Source organism: Neofelis nebulosa, chromosome 14, assembly GCF_028018385.1.
Source record: "Neofelis nebulosa isolate mNeoNeb1 chromosome 14, mNeoNeb1.pri, whole genome shotgun sequence".
NCBI lineage: Eukaryota > Metazoa > Chordata > Mammalia > Carnivora > Felidae > Neofelis > Neofelis nebulosa.
In genome coordinates, this window is record NC_080795.1 from 23,209,978 (window position 1) to 23,229,502 (window position 19,525).

Below are 19,525 nucleotides of genomic sequence, written 5' to 3' on the forward strand. Positions count from 1 at the left end.
AACTCAGTGGAAAAAGTAAACTTCTACCCATAACAAGTAACAAGGTGGCACTCCTATACTCCTAGTTGGTGCAGTGTTAGGGTTGCTAAAATAGAAGACAAGTAAGACAGAGAGATTTATCATACCTGAAATGTCCAGGATTCAATAGAAAATCATTCATTATACCAAGAACCAGGATCTCAACTTGAATGACAAAAGACAATCATGAGATGCCAACACCAGGATGACACAGGTGTTAGATTCATCTGACAAATGTTTTAAAGGAGCCATTATAAAAATGCTTTACAAGGCAATGACACACACATTTAAAAAATGAAAAAATGTAGTCTCCCCAAAGAAATTGAAGATATAAGAGGAATGAAATAGACATTTTATAATGAAATAGAACAATAAAATAACCAAAATTAAAAACTCAGTGGAGAGGAGAGAAAAGATTTAGTACACTTATAGATAGAAAAATAGAAATTCCCCAATCTGGACAACAGAGAGAAAACAGACTGAGAAAAAACAAACAGAGCCACAGAAATTTCTGGGACATAACAAAGATCTAATATTTGTGTCATCAGAATCCCGGAAGGAGGAGAGACAGTGATTGGGGCTAAAAATACTTTGAAGAAATAATGGCTAAAAATGTACACAATTTTGGTAAAAGATATAAGCCTACAGCTTCGAGAAGCTGGGCAAATCCTAAACAGAATAAACACAAAGACACAACATAATCAACCTTCTGAAAATTAAAGACAGAGAATAATCTTGGAAGCAGTGAGAGAGAAACAACTCCTGACCTACAGAGGTGAAACAATGGGACTGCAGTGTCTTGGCAGAAACCATGGAGATCATAAGGAACTGGCACAACATTTTTAAAGTGCTGAAAGAACTGTCAACCCAGAATTTTATATTGAGCAAAAATACCCTTAAGGAATGAGGGGAGTCCAAAACTTTCTCAAATGAGTGGAAATTTGAGTATAGGTTGCCAGTAGACCTACTCTAACAGAATGGCTAAAGTAAGTTTTGTTTTTTTTTTTTTTAATATTTTTTTTCAACGTTTTTTATTTATTTTTGGGACAGAGAGAGACAGAGCATGAACGGGGGAGGGGCAGAGAGAGAGGGAGACACAGAATCGGAAACAGGCTCCAGGCTCTGAGCCATCAGCCCAGAGCCTGACGCGGGGCTTGAACTCACAGACCGCGAGATCGTGACCTGGCTGAAGTTGGACGCTTAACCGACTGCGCCACCCAGGCGCCCCTAAAGTAAGTTTTTGAAACAGAAAGGAAATGATAAAAGCAGAGATCTTGGAACTCCATTGGGAAAGGAAGAAAAAACAGAAAGGAATAAAAGTGTTGGTAAATAAAATAGACTTTCCTTCTCTTCTTGAATTTTCTAAACTATGTTTGACATTGGAAACAAAAATTTTACCAGTGTCTGATATGGTTCTTACTCTTTGTGAAGGAAATATTTAAGAAAATTATATTATAAACAAAGCAGCATATGGGGGACTGAGAATGGTACAGCATCAATTCTGTGAGATTCTTACCAAAAATATGCTCAACCTCAACCAATCATGAGAAAATTTTAGAAAAACCCAATTCAAGAACATCCTACAAAATAAGTCATCACATTATTCAAAAGTGTTAAGATCACAGGGGGTGCCTAGGTGGCTCAGTTGGTTAAACGACTCTTGATTTCAGCTCAGGTCATAATCTCACGGTTCTTGAGTTCGAGCCCTGCATCAGGGTCTGCATTCTCAGCGCAGAGCCTGTTTCAGATCCTCTGTCTCCTCCTCTTTCTGCCCCTCCCTCATTCACGTTCTGTTTCTCTCTCTCTCAAAAATAAATAATAAGACATTACAAAAAAGGTATTAAGATCACGAAAGACTAAAGAACTGTTACTTGATTGGAAAAGATTTAAGAGACATTGCAACTAAATACCCTGTGGAATACTAGACTGGAGCCTGGACCAGAAAGAGGACACTCGTAGGAAAACCGGAAAATTTGAATAAGATTATATCATTATTAATTTCCCAGTACTGACAATTATACTATGGTTATATCATTGCTAACATTAAGTTCTGTACTATATTTCTACCTAAGTTTAAAATATTTTTATTATTATTATTTTAAATGTTTATTTGTTTTTGAGAGAGACAGAGAGAGAGGGTGAGCAGGGAGGGGCAGAGAGGAGGAGACAGTGAATTGTAAGCAGGCTCTGCATGGTCCCTGCAGAGCCCAATGTGAGGCTCAAATTCACAATCCATGAGATTGTGACCTGAGCTGAAGTCAGACACTTAACCGACTGAGCCACCCAGGTGCCCCTAAAATTATTTTTTAAAGGCCACTAATAAAAGAAAACCTTTAGTGCTTCAGAATAAAGGAGATAAGGAGAGGCCCAGCACCCATTAGAGTAGGTATCAGATAAACAAGTTTTTCTACGCATATCAGAGTTTTATATTAAAAGAAACTTTAAACACAAGAGAAGGTAATCAGTGGAGATTTTCTTTGCATTAGAAAAATAAAGTCACTGGGCAATGTGGTAGTTTCTACCTATGATATCAAAAGGAAAAAGGATGCAGGAAAAAAAAAGTTTCTGGCAAAAAGCCTGGAAAATTACAGTAACCAAAGCATCATGACAAAGAAGCTAAAGGTTCTTCATTAAGTTAGATATTTAGAGAGAAAAAAAATTGTTGACAGATGCCTAATCATGGGAAGCCTAGCAATGGGGACCAAGAAACTTGAACAAAGAAATATCAATAAATGCTACTTGATTTCCAAAAGGTAAGAAGTTGATGCTTATGTTGCAAATGCAAAGTGGTAGCAAATACTACCTATGACAATTATTTTTTAGCTATTTTTATTTTTACTCTAAGACAATATGACTATCACTATCTGAACTTTCTCCTCTATCATGAATGTCATTACAAAAAATTTCCGCTGAAATCACTTTTAATAGGGAGCAGGAACCAACAAATTCTATCAGGTTCTTCTTTTTAGCAGTTGACAAGAAGTTGATGGAGAACCAGAAGAGACTACTATTGCAGAAGTCAAGAGAATAGAAAGTTTAAGATGAGAGACAAGGTTCAGAGTTTGAGTCCAGCCAGGTTAACTGCTTCAGAAAACAAAACCCAACACTATACAGAGGAATGTAACAGAATCCAGAGTCTCTATAATGTATCATCGACAATTGTCAGGATTCAATCCAAAATTACTTGACCTGTAATGAAGAGGAAAAGGTGACTCATACTTAAGAGAAAAGGCAATCAATAGAGACCAAATCCAATATATCTGATGTTGAAATGAGCAGAAAAGGTGTTTAAAGCCAAGCACCTATTTTTCTTAAGGATGTAAAGGAAAATACAAGCATAATGCATGAATGGACAGGAAATCTCAGCAGAAAAACCAAAACTTTGGAAAGAACCATATGGAAATTCTAGAAATGAAAATACAATATCCAAAGTTTAAAGAAAAATTCACTGGATGAAGGAGATACACAAAAGAGTCAGTAACTTATAGATCAATGAAATAATACAATTTAAAGTTCAGGGAAGGGGTGCCTGGGTGGCTCAGTTGGTTAAATGTCTGACTTTGGCTCAGGTCATGATCTCACAGTATGTGGGTTTGAGCCCCGCGTCAGGCTCTGTGCTGACAGCTCGAAGCCTGAAGCCTGCTTCAGATTCTGTGTCTCCCTCTCTCTGCCCCTCCCCGCTCACACTCTCTCTCAAAAATAAATAAACATTAAAAAATGTTTAAAAAGTAAAATAAAGTTCAGAGAAAACAATTTTTTTTTATGAATAAAGGCTCAGGAATCTGGGATAATATTTTTAAAAATGCACGTAAATGGAGTCCCAGAAGAAAAGAAAGGGGCAAAAAATTTACTCAAAGAAAATATGGCCCCATATTTCTCAAATTTGATGAAAGCAATAAATATACAGTGAGTTCAACAATGGCTCTCAGAAGATATGTCCAAGTCCTAACCTCTATACTTTTGAATGTGAACTTATTTGGAAATAGGGTCTTTGCAGATGAAATTGAGTATGTCAAGATCATCCTGGTAGAGAGATAATATTTGCAACACAAAGGACTTATACCCAGAATAGAAAAAGGACTCTTATAACTCCATAATAAGAACAACAACAAAAAAACCCAATTAGGAACTGGGCAAAGATGTGAACATTTCACAAAGATATATAATTGGCCAATAAGCACATGAAAAGAAGTTCATCATATGGGTCATCAGTGAAATACAAATTAAAATATAAATGAGATACTGCTATAGTCTTAGTAGAATAAGACTGCTCATGTCAATACATGAAACCCTCATACATTGCTAGTAGGAATGTTATATGTTACAGTATATTGAAAAAAAAATCTGATGGTCTTGTTATAAATTTGTATGAACACTTACCATGGGACCCAACAATTTTACTCCAAGAAATTTTTCCAAGAGAATTAGAAAGATGTCTGCATAAAATCTTGTACATGTGGGCACCTGGGTGGCTCAGTCAGTTAAGCAGCCAACTCTTAATTTCGGCTCAGGTCATGATTTCATGATTCTTGAGTTTGAGCCCCATGTCAGGCTCTTCACTGATAGCATGAAGGATCCACTGACTGTGTGGGATTCTCTTTCTCCCTCTCTCTCTGCCTTTCTGCATCTCTCTCTCCCAAATAAATAAATGTTAAAAAAATCTTTTAAGAATCTTGTACAAGAATAATCATAAACAGCTTTATTCATAATAGCACCAAACTGAAAACAACTCAAATGTCCATCAACAGGTAAACTGAGAAACAATTTGTGGCATACATCCATATAGTGGACAAGTAGTTAAAAAAAAAGAAACTACTGATATATGCAACATGGATGAATCTCAAAAACATTACAAGTGAATGATGGGGTGCCTGGGTGGCTCAGTCGGTTAAGCGGCCGACTTCGGATCTCTCGGTCCGTGATTTCGAGCCCCACGTCGGGCTCTGTGCTGACAGCTCAGAGCCTGGAGCCTGTTTCAGATTCTGAGTCTCCCCCTCTCTGACCCTCCCCTGTTCATGCTCTGTCTCTCCCGGTCTCAAAAATAACTAAAAGCTAAAAAAAAAAAAAATTAAAAAAAAAAAAACATTACAAGTGAATGAAAAAAGCCAGATGCAAAACTGCATGCTGTATGGTTCCATTTTTATAAAATTCCTGAAAAGGCAAAACTACTCTTTAGTTACAAAAGGACAGCTTGGTTATCTGCAGCCATGGGGGAGGAGGGGTGGTAGTGAGGAAAACAGGCTACAAAGAGGCAACAGGAAAACTTTTATAGTAATAGAAATATCCTCATCTTGACTGCGGTGGCAGTCACATGGTTGCACACATTTTTCAAAACTACATGATAAAATGGGTGTGTTTATATAGCCAATATGGTTGATTCAAACATTTAAAAAGCACAGCTATCTTTGACACAACAGTTGGAAACACTAAGTCATTGCATGTACTTCTAAATAATCATAATTAATCTCACAATTAGTTTCCTAACAACTGTTACCTTAGGATGTTAATATCATTTGAGTTTATCATGTGTTCAGATATGATTATCTGTTCTTCCACCCGTCCCCTGCCCCTCCTCCACATCCCACCTCCTCCACATCCGTTTTATGGTAGCTCCATGAGGTCACAAACCCTGACTGTCACTTATACTATATCCTCAGGGCTAAGAAGTATACTTGGCCTGTAGGCGGTGCTCAATATATTGCAGTTGAATTAATGGCTAAATGAACCCTTTACATTGTTAGCATTCATCTGGAATTTCTCCTACGGTATTACCCATTTCCCCTAATCAAACTTACCTACTTCTATGGTTTCAATTACATCTAAATAAAGAGGACCCTCCAATCTGTGTGTCCTATCCTTTCTTGCTGATCCCCAGATGCATTTACAACTGTATTGGACAACTTTATTTCAGGCAACTTAAATTCCACATGTTTAGCCATTAAACATTAATTTCTTCTAAGTTTATTCATCTCATCCACACTAAACATAAAACCTTGCCCAAGTCACATCACGTTCATACTATCCTACTTTATTTCACTCCTGGAAATTCCTGAAAAAACAGTCTACGTATCCTCAAATAGTCTCTATTTACTCTTTAACATACATGCATCTTGCTGCCACCTTGACCAGGCTAGTGAAAGCGTCCTCACAGAAATCAGCACAAGAGATGATTTAATTCTCTCAGTTGTACCTTAGACAACTGTACCTCAGCCCCACTCCTCTATGCCCACCAGCTCTGCCCTAATTCAGTCTTTGTTATTTCTCTCCTGGATTCACACAAAACCACTTTGGTTGGTCTTTTTGCTACCAATCATGTCTCTTTTTTGTCTGGTTCATCCTTCGTATCACTGGTAGAACTGTCTTTCTAAAATACAAAACCAATGTCACTACCCTTTTAAAAGTTAAGTTCCTGGTCTCTGCCTAACAGCAGCAACTCCCAGCAACACACAGCTTTTCAGTCTCCCTGCCAGCCACTTCCACTTTGACTCTGAGCATTTTCTGAAATGCTGTGTCCTTTCATTTCTTCAGTGCTTGGCTTCTGCCTGCTATTCTTATTCACCTGAAAATTCTATGTGCTCTTTAAAAGTTATTTCAAATGTCTCATCTGCAGTTCTTCCCTAATTCCTTCGGTCAGAGCTGTTCGTTCTTATTTGTGATTCTTGACATGGCTAACTACACCTAAAGTGAACACTTATCAGGTGACCCTTATGCCTCTTACTATGGGGGTAGACATTACATACATTATTTCATGCAGATGCTACAAATCTTTAATTATTTTTATCAAACTGTTGTGTAATGTTCAAACAATGATCCCTGGATTATAGGACTAATTTATGGTAGTGGCCAACCTTTGGCATATTGGTTTTATTTACCTGTCTGTGCTCAACTTGACCATAATTCCTGTGTCCAGTGCTTGACATGTTACCTATCATGTGTAGGTACTTATTAAGTGTTTGCCCAGAATGAATAAGCAGATGTCCCATTTCCTGTTCTTCAGCTAAACCAATTCCAGTATTCAATGGGCTGACAAACTCTGTAGCCAGATTTAACTTCATATCCATCTAGTTCTTTCACATACTGAGATTACTGAAAACTAATGCATTAGCCACTATTTTTCTCTTAATAAGGTTTATTCAAGCTGTCACTGTATCATCTTCAAACTGCAGTCTTTGTTTCCTCAAATGTTCCAATTTAGGACTTGATTCTGGGCTTTTCTTAAACTTAAAAAAATGACAGTAATACAGACAAAAACATGTTGAAAGTTTTTCAAATATCCCTTATCTCTGACAAGTAAGTCTGCCTTTTGATGTGACCCTGTTAAGATGGCAGAACTTTCCAGAACCTAAACTCTGTCAGGGTTTAAAATTAACTAATAATTCCACATGGGGAAATGAGTAAACTACATTGCTAATAGAATGCTTTTACTTGTGTAGTCCCTCAAATGTGTATTTACATAATAAAATTTTATGTCAGAATAAAATTCAAACTTCCAACTCAAAGAGTTAGAACTCTTAAATAACTCAGACTCAGTTATGTATCTAATAGAGGGCATAAATGGATTAATAAAATCAATAACTAAACCACTATCTAGAAGACCATGGACCTCCACCACAAACTTAGTCCTACTTACAGGGATCAATCTTCAAACACTATACAACAGTTTGATTTAAAATAATACAAAGATCTGGGTGCCTTGGTGGCTCAGTTGGTTAAGCATCTGATTCTTGATCTTAGCTCAGGGTTGTGAGTTCAAGCTCTGCACTGGGCTCCACACTGGTCGTAAAGCCTATTTAATCAGTAAATGTCAGTTTCGTTTCCTTATTTACCCATATATTTCCAAAATGAAGCATGTGCCTGCTATCTTAGTTTTTTTTTTTTTTTTTCAGTGTGCAGAAAATCCTTTACGTGCAATAATTCCACATATTGCTCTCTTTTTCAAGATTTATCCTGGGTGAGAAGAGAACAATACATATGAAATTTTAACCACAGTCACTAATGAAAAAAATCTTAGACACAGCTGATTGCTGGAGAGAGAAAAATAGATCATTTCAACATGACTCAGAATGAGCATGGGTATATTGCTATTTGCCCAACATGAAGAGACTCGATGGGTAAAACAGTTAATCTCATGTCCCTAAGTAAAAATCCTATTATTGCCGACTTTTTCTAGCAAAAGGAAATTTAATTCACCTTTAGATGAAAAATAATTTCTTCAAAGATTTGATTTTCAAATGATTCCAAGTAGAATTCTCATACTGAGCTGAAGTTTGATACAAACAGAGAAAGCTAGGTATTTCTACTTGGGGAAGACACGTTAATGACAGCCTTTGTTTTTTTTCTGTACCACATCAAAGTCACTGTGGTAGGAAAGGCTCTTTCCATGTTTGTATACTACTTTTTCTTTGAAATACCTTATATGTCTTACTATGTGCGTGCTGGTACATCAAGGCTCCAAGATGAATGTCTTTGTCCTTTTGAGTTCCATGGTTGTACTCTGTAGTGACTTAGGGTGAAGTGAGTCCAGAATAAATGCATGTAGTAATAAGGGACTATTTTACTCAAGGCTTGCCTGATTCTTACCTATATTATTGTTACTGATCATGGTTTATATGCATCAGGATTTCTTTCTTTCAACCAGAAGTTTTTTTCTATAGAGTTAGAAATTTCAGCAAAATGAGTTGATAGATAATTCCACTGGTTTTTACAGAAGTACAGTTTTGTAATATGTAGTATGCATACCTTTGGGAGTTTGGCAAAATGAATGTCAAGGTATAATGATACCAGAGACAATAAGTCAGTCTGCACAAACTTGGGTTGCCCATTTGAAGAACAAACCTGAATTTTAGGGTCACTATAGAAACACCAAGCCTTTGGGAGAGTTCAAATACTAAACCAAGTCTCCAACGTCTTTGGAAAGTAGTAAAGGCCAAATCCAAAAGGGATTTTTAAAGAATGACTGCAGGGGTGCCTGGGTGGCTCAGTCGGTTGAGCGTCTGACTCTTGATTTCAGTTCAGATCATGATCCCTAGGTGCTGGGATCAAGCCCTGCATAGGGCTCTGTGCTAAGCAGCAGAGCACGCTTAGGATTCTCTCTCTCTCTCTCTCTCTCTCTCTCTCTCTCTCTCTCTCTCTCTCTCTCTCCCTCCCTCCCTCCCTCCCTCAAGTGTGTTCTCTAAAACTAACTAAATAACTAAATAAATAAAAATTTAAAAAAAGCAACTGCAAATCAGAGCAGAATCTGTTGACCCCATGCCAAACCCACAAATGTATTTTACTCATTGCACTCTGAGTAACTTCTCCCCATTTTATACAGCCATTTCTGTAGTGGCATAGATGAAAATATGGGCTGAGAAATAACGTAGTAAGTTATGTTTCAAGGATAAATTTAAAATTGGGGAAAAACATATTTCTAAGTGGGGGGGGGTATATGTATATGCATGATTTCTTTCTCCATATTCTATGAAAAAAACCTACAAAGTTTAATTTATATTGCTCTTTGAAAAAAATAGATCCCTCATTCTTAAAAAAAAAAAAGCTGCAAATAGCCTCTTTGATGATAAATACTTGGATTATAAAAAATGAGGTACAGGGAAGAATGAAAAAAGAAAGACAAAAGGCTGATTCTCAGATTGGTCAGCTACCTTCCATACTAATTCTTAATGGAATCTGTATTACGGCCATATTCTTAAAATGTTATATGCCATAGGGGCGCCTGGGTGGCTTAGTCAGTTGAACGTCCGTCTTTGGCTCAGGTCATGATATCATGGCTTGTGGGTTCAAGCCCCACATCAGGCTCTGTACTGACAGCTCAGAGCCTGGAACCTGCTTCGGATTCTGTGTCTCCCTCTCTCTCTGCCCCCTCCCCTGCTTGCATTGACTCTCTCTCTCAAAATAAATAAATGCTAAAAAAATTTTTTAATGTTATATGCCATATATGTTAAAATAAATATTTAAAGGAAGCCTGTAACTGTAAAATAAGCCTGCAATAATCATATTAAACTTCATAAAAGGAGATAAAACCAGTTGAAATGTATTAAGTTTGAATTGTATTTGAAAGAAAGATTTTAAGTAGGTATTTTAAAGCTTTCTACTGACATTTTCATCTTGCTAGAAACAGTACTAACGTCTAAAACTCAAAATAATAAAAAAAAAACCCTCTATAAAACCCTCCTTGATTTTGTAAAAATAATTACGGTTTAACTAAGACGACAACTATTTCTTTGTTTATATTCTTAATGTGAAAAAAGCAAACCTGGCTTATAGTTTATCCAGAAGGCTTCAAAATCAACACTATTCAATGGATGATGATCACAAAAAGGGGACAGAGAATAGCAAACTGAAATTAAATTCATCTAGAAAGGATAACTTGCTAAAAGAATTCATTTTCATTTCCAATCAAATCACTTTTCTAATGACTCATTTAAATAGAGCATGATACTATGATTTATGAGAAATATACATTTGGTCTTCACCCCTTTTTTCTGATACTAGCTCCCCATACCCTTGGTATTTCCTAAGTATTGAAAGCGATAGAGTCGTTTGCTAAGGATGGGAGCTGATTGCCAATGGAGCCAAACAATGATTAGAGGGTTAGAGCTTTCAGTCCCATCCCCCTGACCTTGGGGGATGGGAGAGGGGCTGGAGGTTGAATCAATCGCCAATGGTCAATGATTTAACCAATCGTGGCTTCATAATGAAGCCCCTGTAAAAGTCCAAAAGGACAGGATTCTGAGAGCTTCTGGGTTGGTGAGCACATGGAGGTTCTGGGAAGGTGGTGTGCCAGGAGAAGGCGTGGAAGCTCTGTGCCCTTCCCTCTGGCTGCTCTGACTTATATCCTTTCACAATAAACGGGTGATCTAGGAAGTAAAATTCTTGGAGTCCTGGGAGTTGCTCTAGCAAATTACTGAACCTGAGGAGGAGGTTGTGGGAACCTCTGATTGATGGCTGGTCAGTCAAAAGTACAGGCAGCAACCTGGGCTTGCTACTGGCATCTAATAGTTGGTGGGGAGGGCTGAGGGTGTCTTGCAGGACTGAACCCTTGACCTGGGGCATCTGATGCTGTCTCCATGGAAACAGTACCGGAATTGAGTTGAATTCGGACACCTTGCTGGTGTCCTGAGAATTACTTGGTGCTGTGTGGGAACCACCCTACCCATACACATACACTGGAATTAGTACAAGAACCAAAAGACAAAGAAACAGTTCTAATTATACAAATTATATCTAATTATACAAATCTAGATTTCTAATAAAATTAGTATGGCCAAGCATATTAATGTTATAACTTAGAATAACGTAAATTATAACACAACAAAACAAAATCTACTTCAGTCCAAATGCACAGCATTTCAAGAATGTCTCCGCCATAATAACTGTCTTTAAAAAGCTGAATAGTTACAGGGCACCAGGGTGGCTCGGTTGGTTAAGCGTTTGACTTCAGTGCAGGTCTCCCAGTTCATGAGTTCAAGCCCCGCATCGGGATCTGTGCTGACAGCTCAGAGCCTGGAACCTCCTTCAGATTCTGTGTCTCCCTCTCTCTCTGCCCCTCCACTACTCACGCTCTGTCTCCATCTCTCTCTCTCTCTCAAAAATAAATAAACATTAAAAATTTAAAGAGCTAAATAGTTTTGGGGTGCCAGGATCAGTCAGTTTAGCATCTGACTCTTTTGGCTCAAGTCATGAGCTCACAGTTCGTGAGTTTGGGCCCCGCGTAGGGCTCTGAGCTGGCAGCGCACAGCCTGCTTGGGATTCCCTCTCTCTCTCTCTCTCTCTCTGCCCCTCCCCGCTCACATCGTCTGTGTCTCTCTCAAAAATAAAAACTCAAAAAAACTTTTCTTTCTAGAAAATAATAAGATAATCAATAAGAACATTCATATTTTAAAAGAGGATAGTTAAAATGCACTCAATAAAACTTCAAAGAAACACTCATTTATGACAGGGATCCAAACGCTTGCATCTAAAGTATGATAAAACTTAAGGTGAGCCCAAACAGTGATAAAAGTACCAAGAATGTGCAGGTGTTCAGTCACATTCTGCTCTGTGAAGTCAGCTTTATTAATAATAACTTTAATTGCATAATAATTTTAATTATTTTGTAGATTTAAGCAAAAAATGTGAGCTTAATACCTACATTCTAGTAAGCAAATAGGCTTTCTGTAATTTATAAATTTCAATTAAAGATTGAGTAATGAAAAAAATTTAAAGCTAAAACAACTTAGTTTTCAGTACACTAATATATTTTTACTTTGTAATACAATATAGCTGTCACATACAAAGGCTCTGATAGGCTTAAATCAAATTTCAAATGGTCAAGGAAGGCCAAAGAAGGGTTTATACAATATTCAATAAGCAGTAATATCTATTCAATATACAATAACAAAATAAAAAAGTACTAACCTAGAAACACAGAAAAAGAATTTATTGTTTTAAATTCCAGAAAGAAAAATAACAGAATAGCATGAAATCCATAACAAGCTGACCCTATAATTTCTAAACTACAGTCCAGTTGAAACATTTAAGAAAGAGAAACAGTCTACATGTTTTTCTACCATGTAAAGATACCTGATAAAGTTAGTAACCTACAAACTCTCAACTATGAAGAACCTTTTACTGTGACATCATGAAGATATGCCATGTGCCTGAGAAGACACTAAGCCATTTCCCACAAAGATTCTGTTCACTGCTCAGATGCAGGCTGTGATCTCTCCGTGACACAGGATTTTACATCAATACCAAGCTCATTCGACCAAAGACGCACAGTAATGTTTTCAAACCATCTGTTTATGTTCATTAGTATGTAAAAATCACAGTACACAAATTTGGAAATGTTTAACTTGTCATAAATAAGAGTATATCATCTTAGCATAAGCTTTATAAAGAGGTCTGAGCAGTCAGCCCAATAATGAGGGAAACAGACTCTCCATTTTGACTAAAGTAATTATAAAATTATAATTGTTATCATTACCAAGAATTAACAAATAAATACAAATAAAAAAATTTAAGTAGTTTTTCTGGCAGCAAAATTATATCTACCATAATAACATCTCCAAGCAAAAAAATCAATTCAGAGTTTGAATGTATTTTGTGCTTTGTTTCTATAAAAATGCAGTGTTATTCTCAGACATTTCTAAATGACTAGGTCTGTAAATAAGCAGTGAATTTCTTTTCATCACAGTTTATTTCTAGTTCATTGTGTGCAGATTATAGATAGAACTAAGAATTATTAGCTTTTCTCCAGTACTTTAACTATATGAATCAAGGTCTTTTTATTTTAAACAGTGATTTATTGTCATTCTTAAGGTAAACAACAAAAACAAATTCTAAAATTTTTTAACTTTAAATCAAGTGTTTAAAATTTCAGACGACAGAGCCAATAAGTGATAACAGCTTCTTCAATTCATATTAATAGTCTGATTAAAAACACTAACGATTACCTGGCAATAGATTTGAAAGAATCGGGTTTCTATGAAGGCAAACAAACAAACAAACAAACAAACAAACAACAAAAAAAAAACCATGCAAAATACCTGCCAAAACACATGATCTTCTTTCTGATTTCATATCTAAACTGGTAAAATTTTTATAAATACATGATCATTCTACACAATACAGATCTTCTAGAGCATTTCTAAAGGAAATTACAGTTTTTGGTCTTAGGGAATAAGACTAAGATGGAAAAGGGGATGAGAACAGTGAGATCTGAGGGTGCAGTACACTCTTTCTACGCACAAGCACACGGCTGTTCATCCAGTCAAGTCAGCAGTTACAGTTCGGTACATGATTTTCAAGGCAACTAAGAAATCAGAACATAGGTATTTCCTCTTCCTAGAGTTAACAATTCTTTTAAAAGCTCTATCCACAAAGGACTGCTGGGTTTTTTTCCTAAGGGAACAAAGAATAGGGGAAAAAATTCCCATTCCCAAATTCATATACACAAGTTCAGTGAGCTGTGAGCTAGAGTTAGACTAACCAGTAAAACAGAATTATTATTACCGAGGCAGGTCCTACCCTACACGGTTCAAAACGTGATCCACTAAAACAAATACATGTTTTAATGCTTCAAACAACTAGAAAGCATGTCCTTATTGTTCTAATACCATGTTTAACTGACTCCTAAGATGACAGAGTTCTAGGATGTTGTACCTTAACGGTATACCTGAATCATTACTAGCAATAGAATGCCGACTTCAAAACTGCTATGGAAATAAAATCATCATTAGAAAATCTCAGCCTTATTGTAAATGAGGGAGAACTTAGTGCTAAATACTAACACCAAATGTATGAAAGGCAGAATTTTTGTTTGTGGAAGACAGAGTGAGAAGATAGATGCACCCAATCAAGACCAAATGGAAGACAGAACAGAGAATTAAAAATGTTCAAAAAAAAAAAAATAATAGGAAGAAGAAGAAAAACGGAGGAGAGCCAGGAAGCAAAAGATGAATGGATAGAATGAAAAAAAAAAAAAAAATGAGGCACGTGCATATGGCTCTCTTTTTTCTGACCTCTGTGTTCCTGATACTTTACAATGTAAGTGGCATATAGATCACACTAGCAGGCAAGAATGAGCTTTCTGATGGATAGAGATGAAGGATTTGGGGCTAATGAATTTTTTTTCTTGTTTTTGTTTTTTCTTGTAATTCATACCTGAAAGCCTTGAATCCTTGCTAAATATTCCAGTTGTTTTGAAGGTTGTACTGGAGAACAAGGGGGAGTAGGAGAACTTCCTTTTAAACCTATGGCTTCAGCTGTAGGAGACGTTCCATTCATTAGGAGTTCCCTGGCAATGGTAGCTGAACTATTCGATGTGGGAGATATACTGAAGAAAGAGCTTGAGGGTTGGTTCATATCTTTGGGTGACAAATAGCCTAGAGTAGTGCCAGAGATTACTTTGTGGCGGCTGGCTTCCATCTCTTGATAAACATCAGGAGACAAATGAAGAATTCCTTTTGGAGCTATAAATAAAATGAAGGAACAGTGTTACTACACTTAAAATAATTAAAATAAAAATAAAATAGTTAACTTAATGCTTTTACTTGGTTTAGTTACCAAGTAGTAAGAAACACTGTCAATCAAGCATCTTCCTCGCACCTGCAGAGGCAGAGGCAGAGGCAGCCTCAGTTTAGAGATGAATAATGTATAGTTCAATATTCCTAAAATCAGAAGTTTAAAAAGATTAGGAATGTGCTCGGTCTTCGACGTGCAATTTAATTTTTTATGATCTCATAGAGACATGAACCTCTAACATACACAGCAACTGAGAGACAGTAGGTAAAATGAGGGCTGGGATCAGTCCAAATCATCGGAGGTACAAACTCATAGACCTGATGGCCTCCAGGTGCGGTTCCTCTTCACAAGGGTGTCCCACAGACAACTCTCACTCATGAACATTTCAAAGAGTGACAGAGTGTCTTCTTCCCAACACTGGCACACTGTCCTATCTTGAAATCTCATTATGATACCACCATCTATCTGCTCGGTTGTCCAACCTAGACTCCTGGCTTTGCCTCACCCAGTAACAAGTAGTCACCATATTCAGTCTAGAATCTGTCCCTTCATCATCAAGTGCATTAGTTCATGCCAGATGGTGGACAGGTTCTGATATCAAAAGGAGTGAGCCTGGGGCTATGTTATCAGTTGGTGGGGTTGTAAACATATAAATAGAAGCACTTTCCTCTGACCACCATTTATCTCAGAGATGTTTCAAACTGCATTTCACACTGCTTGTTCTAATGTCTTTGGATCAGATATTAGCAAATCACAAATCATGCTATCTTATAAAATTACTGAGAAATCACCACTTCTGGAGAATGTGTTCTGACAGATAAAACCTAATTACCATGCTCTTGCCTGCCTCTCTCTCCTCTCTCTCTCTCTCTCTCTCTCTCTCTCTCTCTCTCCAACCATTAACCTTCTGATTCAAGCCTTCAAGGTTTCTCACCTGAACTACTGTAACAATCACTAAAAGGTTTCACTGATACTAGTGTCTATTTCCCCAAATGTCTATAACATAGTCCCAAATAGAAGTGTTCTATGATAAATAAATCTGGGAAATAATGTAAATTATATCACACACACACATACCTACCTTTTGGAGGATTAAAAATGCATATTAGCATAGTAAAGACTGAGAAGTCCAAAAGAATAAAAATCTATTCAACTTGGTTTTACCCAGGACTTCCCAAATTTATTTTATATCTAAGTTTTTTTTTAATTTAGATTTTAATTCCAGTATAGTTAACATACAGTGTTATATTAATTTCAAGAGTCCAATATAGTGGTTCAAAAATTCCAAATCCCAGTTTTTTATATAACATTGATAACAACTAACACTTTGAAAAATGCTAAGGCTAGTGATTTTCTTACGTAAACATCTTTTCTGGCTTCCCATCACTATGCTATAAAATTCAAATTCCTTGGGATGCCATATCAAGCCCTTAATTATCTGGCTCCTCCTTACATTTCTATCCTCATCTAAATTCTTCATAAAGATCTCATGCTCCAGTCATGCAGATATATTCACACTTCTTCCAACACTCCATGCTATTTGATCCCATCACATCTTTATTTCTACTGTTCAGTTATACACGTGCGTGTACACACACATAGTTAAGCTTCTATTGCTAGGTTCTAGGTGCTGTGCTAACCAATACTGTCCTGACCTCCAGTGAGGCTCATTCTGTTGGGAGAGGAAAATGAAAAGGGCTAATATGTGGCAGGTGGCTCAGAAGAAATGAATCTAGAGAGCAGTGGGATGAGAAAGGTTAAGCACTAGGAGCTCAGGAAAGGCTTCTCGAACATGCCTGAACATGCTGAAATCTGACAGCAGATTTCAAGGGATAAGGAGAATAAAGCTGAGGAGGAAGAAAACTAAAGGCAGACAGACAAAGGCAGGGACCGGCAGAATGCGTGTGCCAGGAAACCTCAGGCATTTCCTTACCACTAGGGCATGAAGAGGGAGGTGGGAACTGCAAAAGGTAAAAAGTGGAGGTAGGGAGGGCCAAACTCCAAGGACTTTATCCTGATAACATCAAAACAAAGAAGTTATTTTATAAAATAATTTATAGCTCAAATTCATATGTCAGTCCAATTTTATGGATTGATTTTATGCTTTTGTGTTAGTTTTATAATCAGGAAAAAATTTCAAATAAAATTTTTTAAAGAAAATATGCATCAAGGCACTTGGGTGGCTCAGTCAGTAAAGCATCTGACTCCTGATTTCAGCTCAGGTCATGATCTCACGGTCTGTGAATTTGAGCCCCATGTCAGGCTCTGTGCTGACTGCATGGAGCCTACTTGGGATTCTCTCTCCCTCTCTCTCTGCTCCTTCTTCACTTGTGTGGAGATGTGCTCTCTCCCTCTCTTCCTCTCTCTCTCTCTCTCTCTCAAAATGAATAAATAAACTTAAAAAATATATGCACTGGAAAAAATACAGATAAATCTCACTAAACAGAGGAAACTATTTTTAACATTTTGCTTTAAAGATACAGTTTTAGTATTTTTTATATGAACTCTTTTTTGTTGTTGAGGTGAAAAAATGTGCTAAAACACAGGAATACCATATGATCCTGTTGTTTATAAAACAATAGACTTTTACTACTAATATTAAAGCATAATATTTAATTATACAAACTATTACCTTAAACAAGCCCATATTGTTGGACATCTAACTTGTTTCCAAATTTTTGTAACTGTAAACAACATAGTGATAAACATTTTTGTTTTTAAATCCTTGTTTATAAGAAAATTTATTTCTTTAAGTTAGAAACAGAATTGCTAGTTTGAACAACGTGTATTTTAGGTGTTTTTTGACGCTAACAATTTGCTCCAAATTGGCACAGCTCCACAAAAGTTGTAACAATTTCACATTCCCATATTCATACATGAAAGTACCTTTTTCCCCCTATTTTGGTATTGGATATTATTATTATTAAAACATCTTTGTGCCTCTGCTTTCTGTTAGTGTAGATAAGGGAGAAGATCTTTAAATAATATCCAATACCAAAATAAGAACCTCACTTCTGGGGAGGTGAGAGGAGCTAAAGATTTGAGTTCAAGAACCAATGGTCAATGATTTAATCAATCATGCCTATGTAATGGAACTTCCATAAAAAGCCCCTAAATGATGAAGTTCGGAGACCTCCGGAGTTTCAAACATATTGACATGCTGGGAGGTTTGGTGCATCCCGATGCCAACTGCTGTGGTCCAGACCCTTCTAACTGTTCATGTTATATACCCTTTATAATAAACCAGTGATAGAAATAAAATATCTTCCTGAGTTCTGTAAGCCATTCTAGCACATGATCAAACTTGAGGAGGGGGTCGGGGGAACCCCCTAAATTTATAGCCTGTTGGCCAGAAGTACAGGTGGCAGCAAAGGACTTGTGCCTGGCATCTGAAGTGGGGCAGTCTTGTGCGACAGTGTCCTTATCTGTGGGGGTCTACTTTCCATTCTGGGTAGTGTCAGAATTGAGTGGAACTGTCGGACACCCAACTGGTTTCTGGAAAATTGGAGAATTGGTTGGTATGGGGAAAAAGATCCCCATATATTTGGTGTCAGAAGTGCTGTAAGTAAAAACAGGTCATATGTCAAAAGCGATCAAACTGAATACCTTATGTGCAGCTTATTATACTTCAATTATACCTCAATAAAGTTGTAAAAATATTTACCAATTTGATAAATGAAATGTCTTATTGGTTTTTGTTTTTTCACTAGCTGCATAAATACCACATGTAACTCTTATTTGAAGAATAATTTAAATGTTATGACTCTAAATTCGACACTCAATTTAAGAAATCAAGAAAGTAACAGCATTACTTCAGTATTGTTATTATACAGCAGTAATGGGCTTGCCAATAACAATATTATAAAGCAACAAAAATGCTCTCTCAACACTCAAGAGAGGCATTACCTCACAGTATAAGAACTCACGCAGGGTTCAGACTCCCTTATTCTACAGTAAAGCCTGCGTTGACTTTTCTTCACGAATAAAGAAGATTCCTTTCTACAGAGCTCAACTAGTAGAATAGTTGTTGAAAGAGTATAAAGACACATGTGGATTTCTGCAGTCAACCACTGAATGATTTTCAACTTGAATATTAGTAACGGAGTAAATGCACTGGTGACAATTCGTTTAGGTTCTTCCTGTTGTAAATTTAAGTAGCTTTTCAGAAGGGTAAAGATTTTGAAAGTAGAATCAAAGTGTAATTTAGGTTATAAATACTTAAGGACTCTTATTTTGCCAATTAGGCCTCCCGGAAACCTATAACAATTTATACTTCCAAATATTTTTTTTAATGTTTATTTATTTGGGGGGGAGGGAGAGGAGGGGCAGAGAGAGAGAGACATACACAGAATCGGAAGCAGACTCCAGGCTCCCAGCTGTTAGCACAGAACGCTGCGTGGGCGCGGCTTGAACCTACAAGCTGTGAGATCATGACCTGAGCAGAAGTCGACTGAGCCACCCAGGTGCCCCAACAATCAATACTTCTATTAGCATTGTGTAACTA

The 19,525-nt window shown here is 36.9% G+C and overlaps 1 protein-coding gene across 15 annotated transcripts in view; it reads right to left on the bottom strand.

Moving 5' to 3' along the window:
• The window catches only part of STAU2 (staufen double-stranded RNA binding protein 2), a 309,584-nt gene that overhangs the window by 110,484 nt on the left and 179,575 nt on the right, over positions 1-19,525 (bottom strand). For all 15 annotated transcript variants that reach the window (XM_058699866.1, XM_058699864.1, XM_058699865.1 and 12 more), the window contains one exon: positions 14,662-14,969. In XM_058699866.1, coding sequence (XP_058555849.1) covers positions 14,662-14,969 — 308 coding nt within the window. The remainder of the gene's footprint in view (positions 1-14,661; positions 14,970-19,525) is intronic.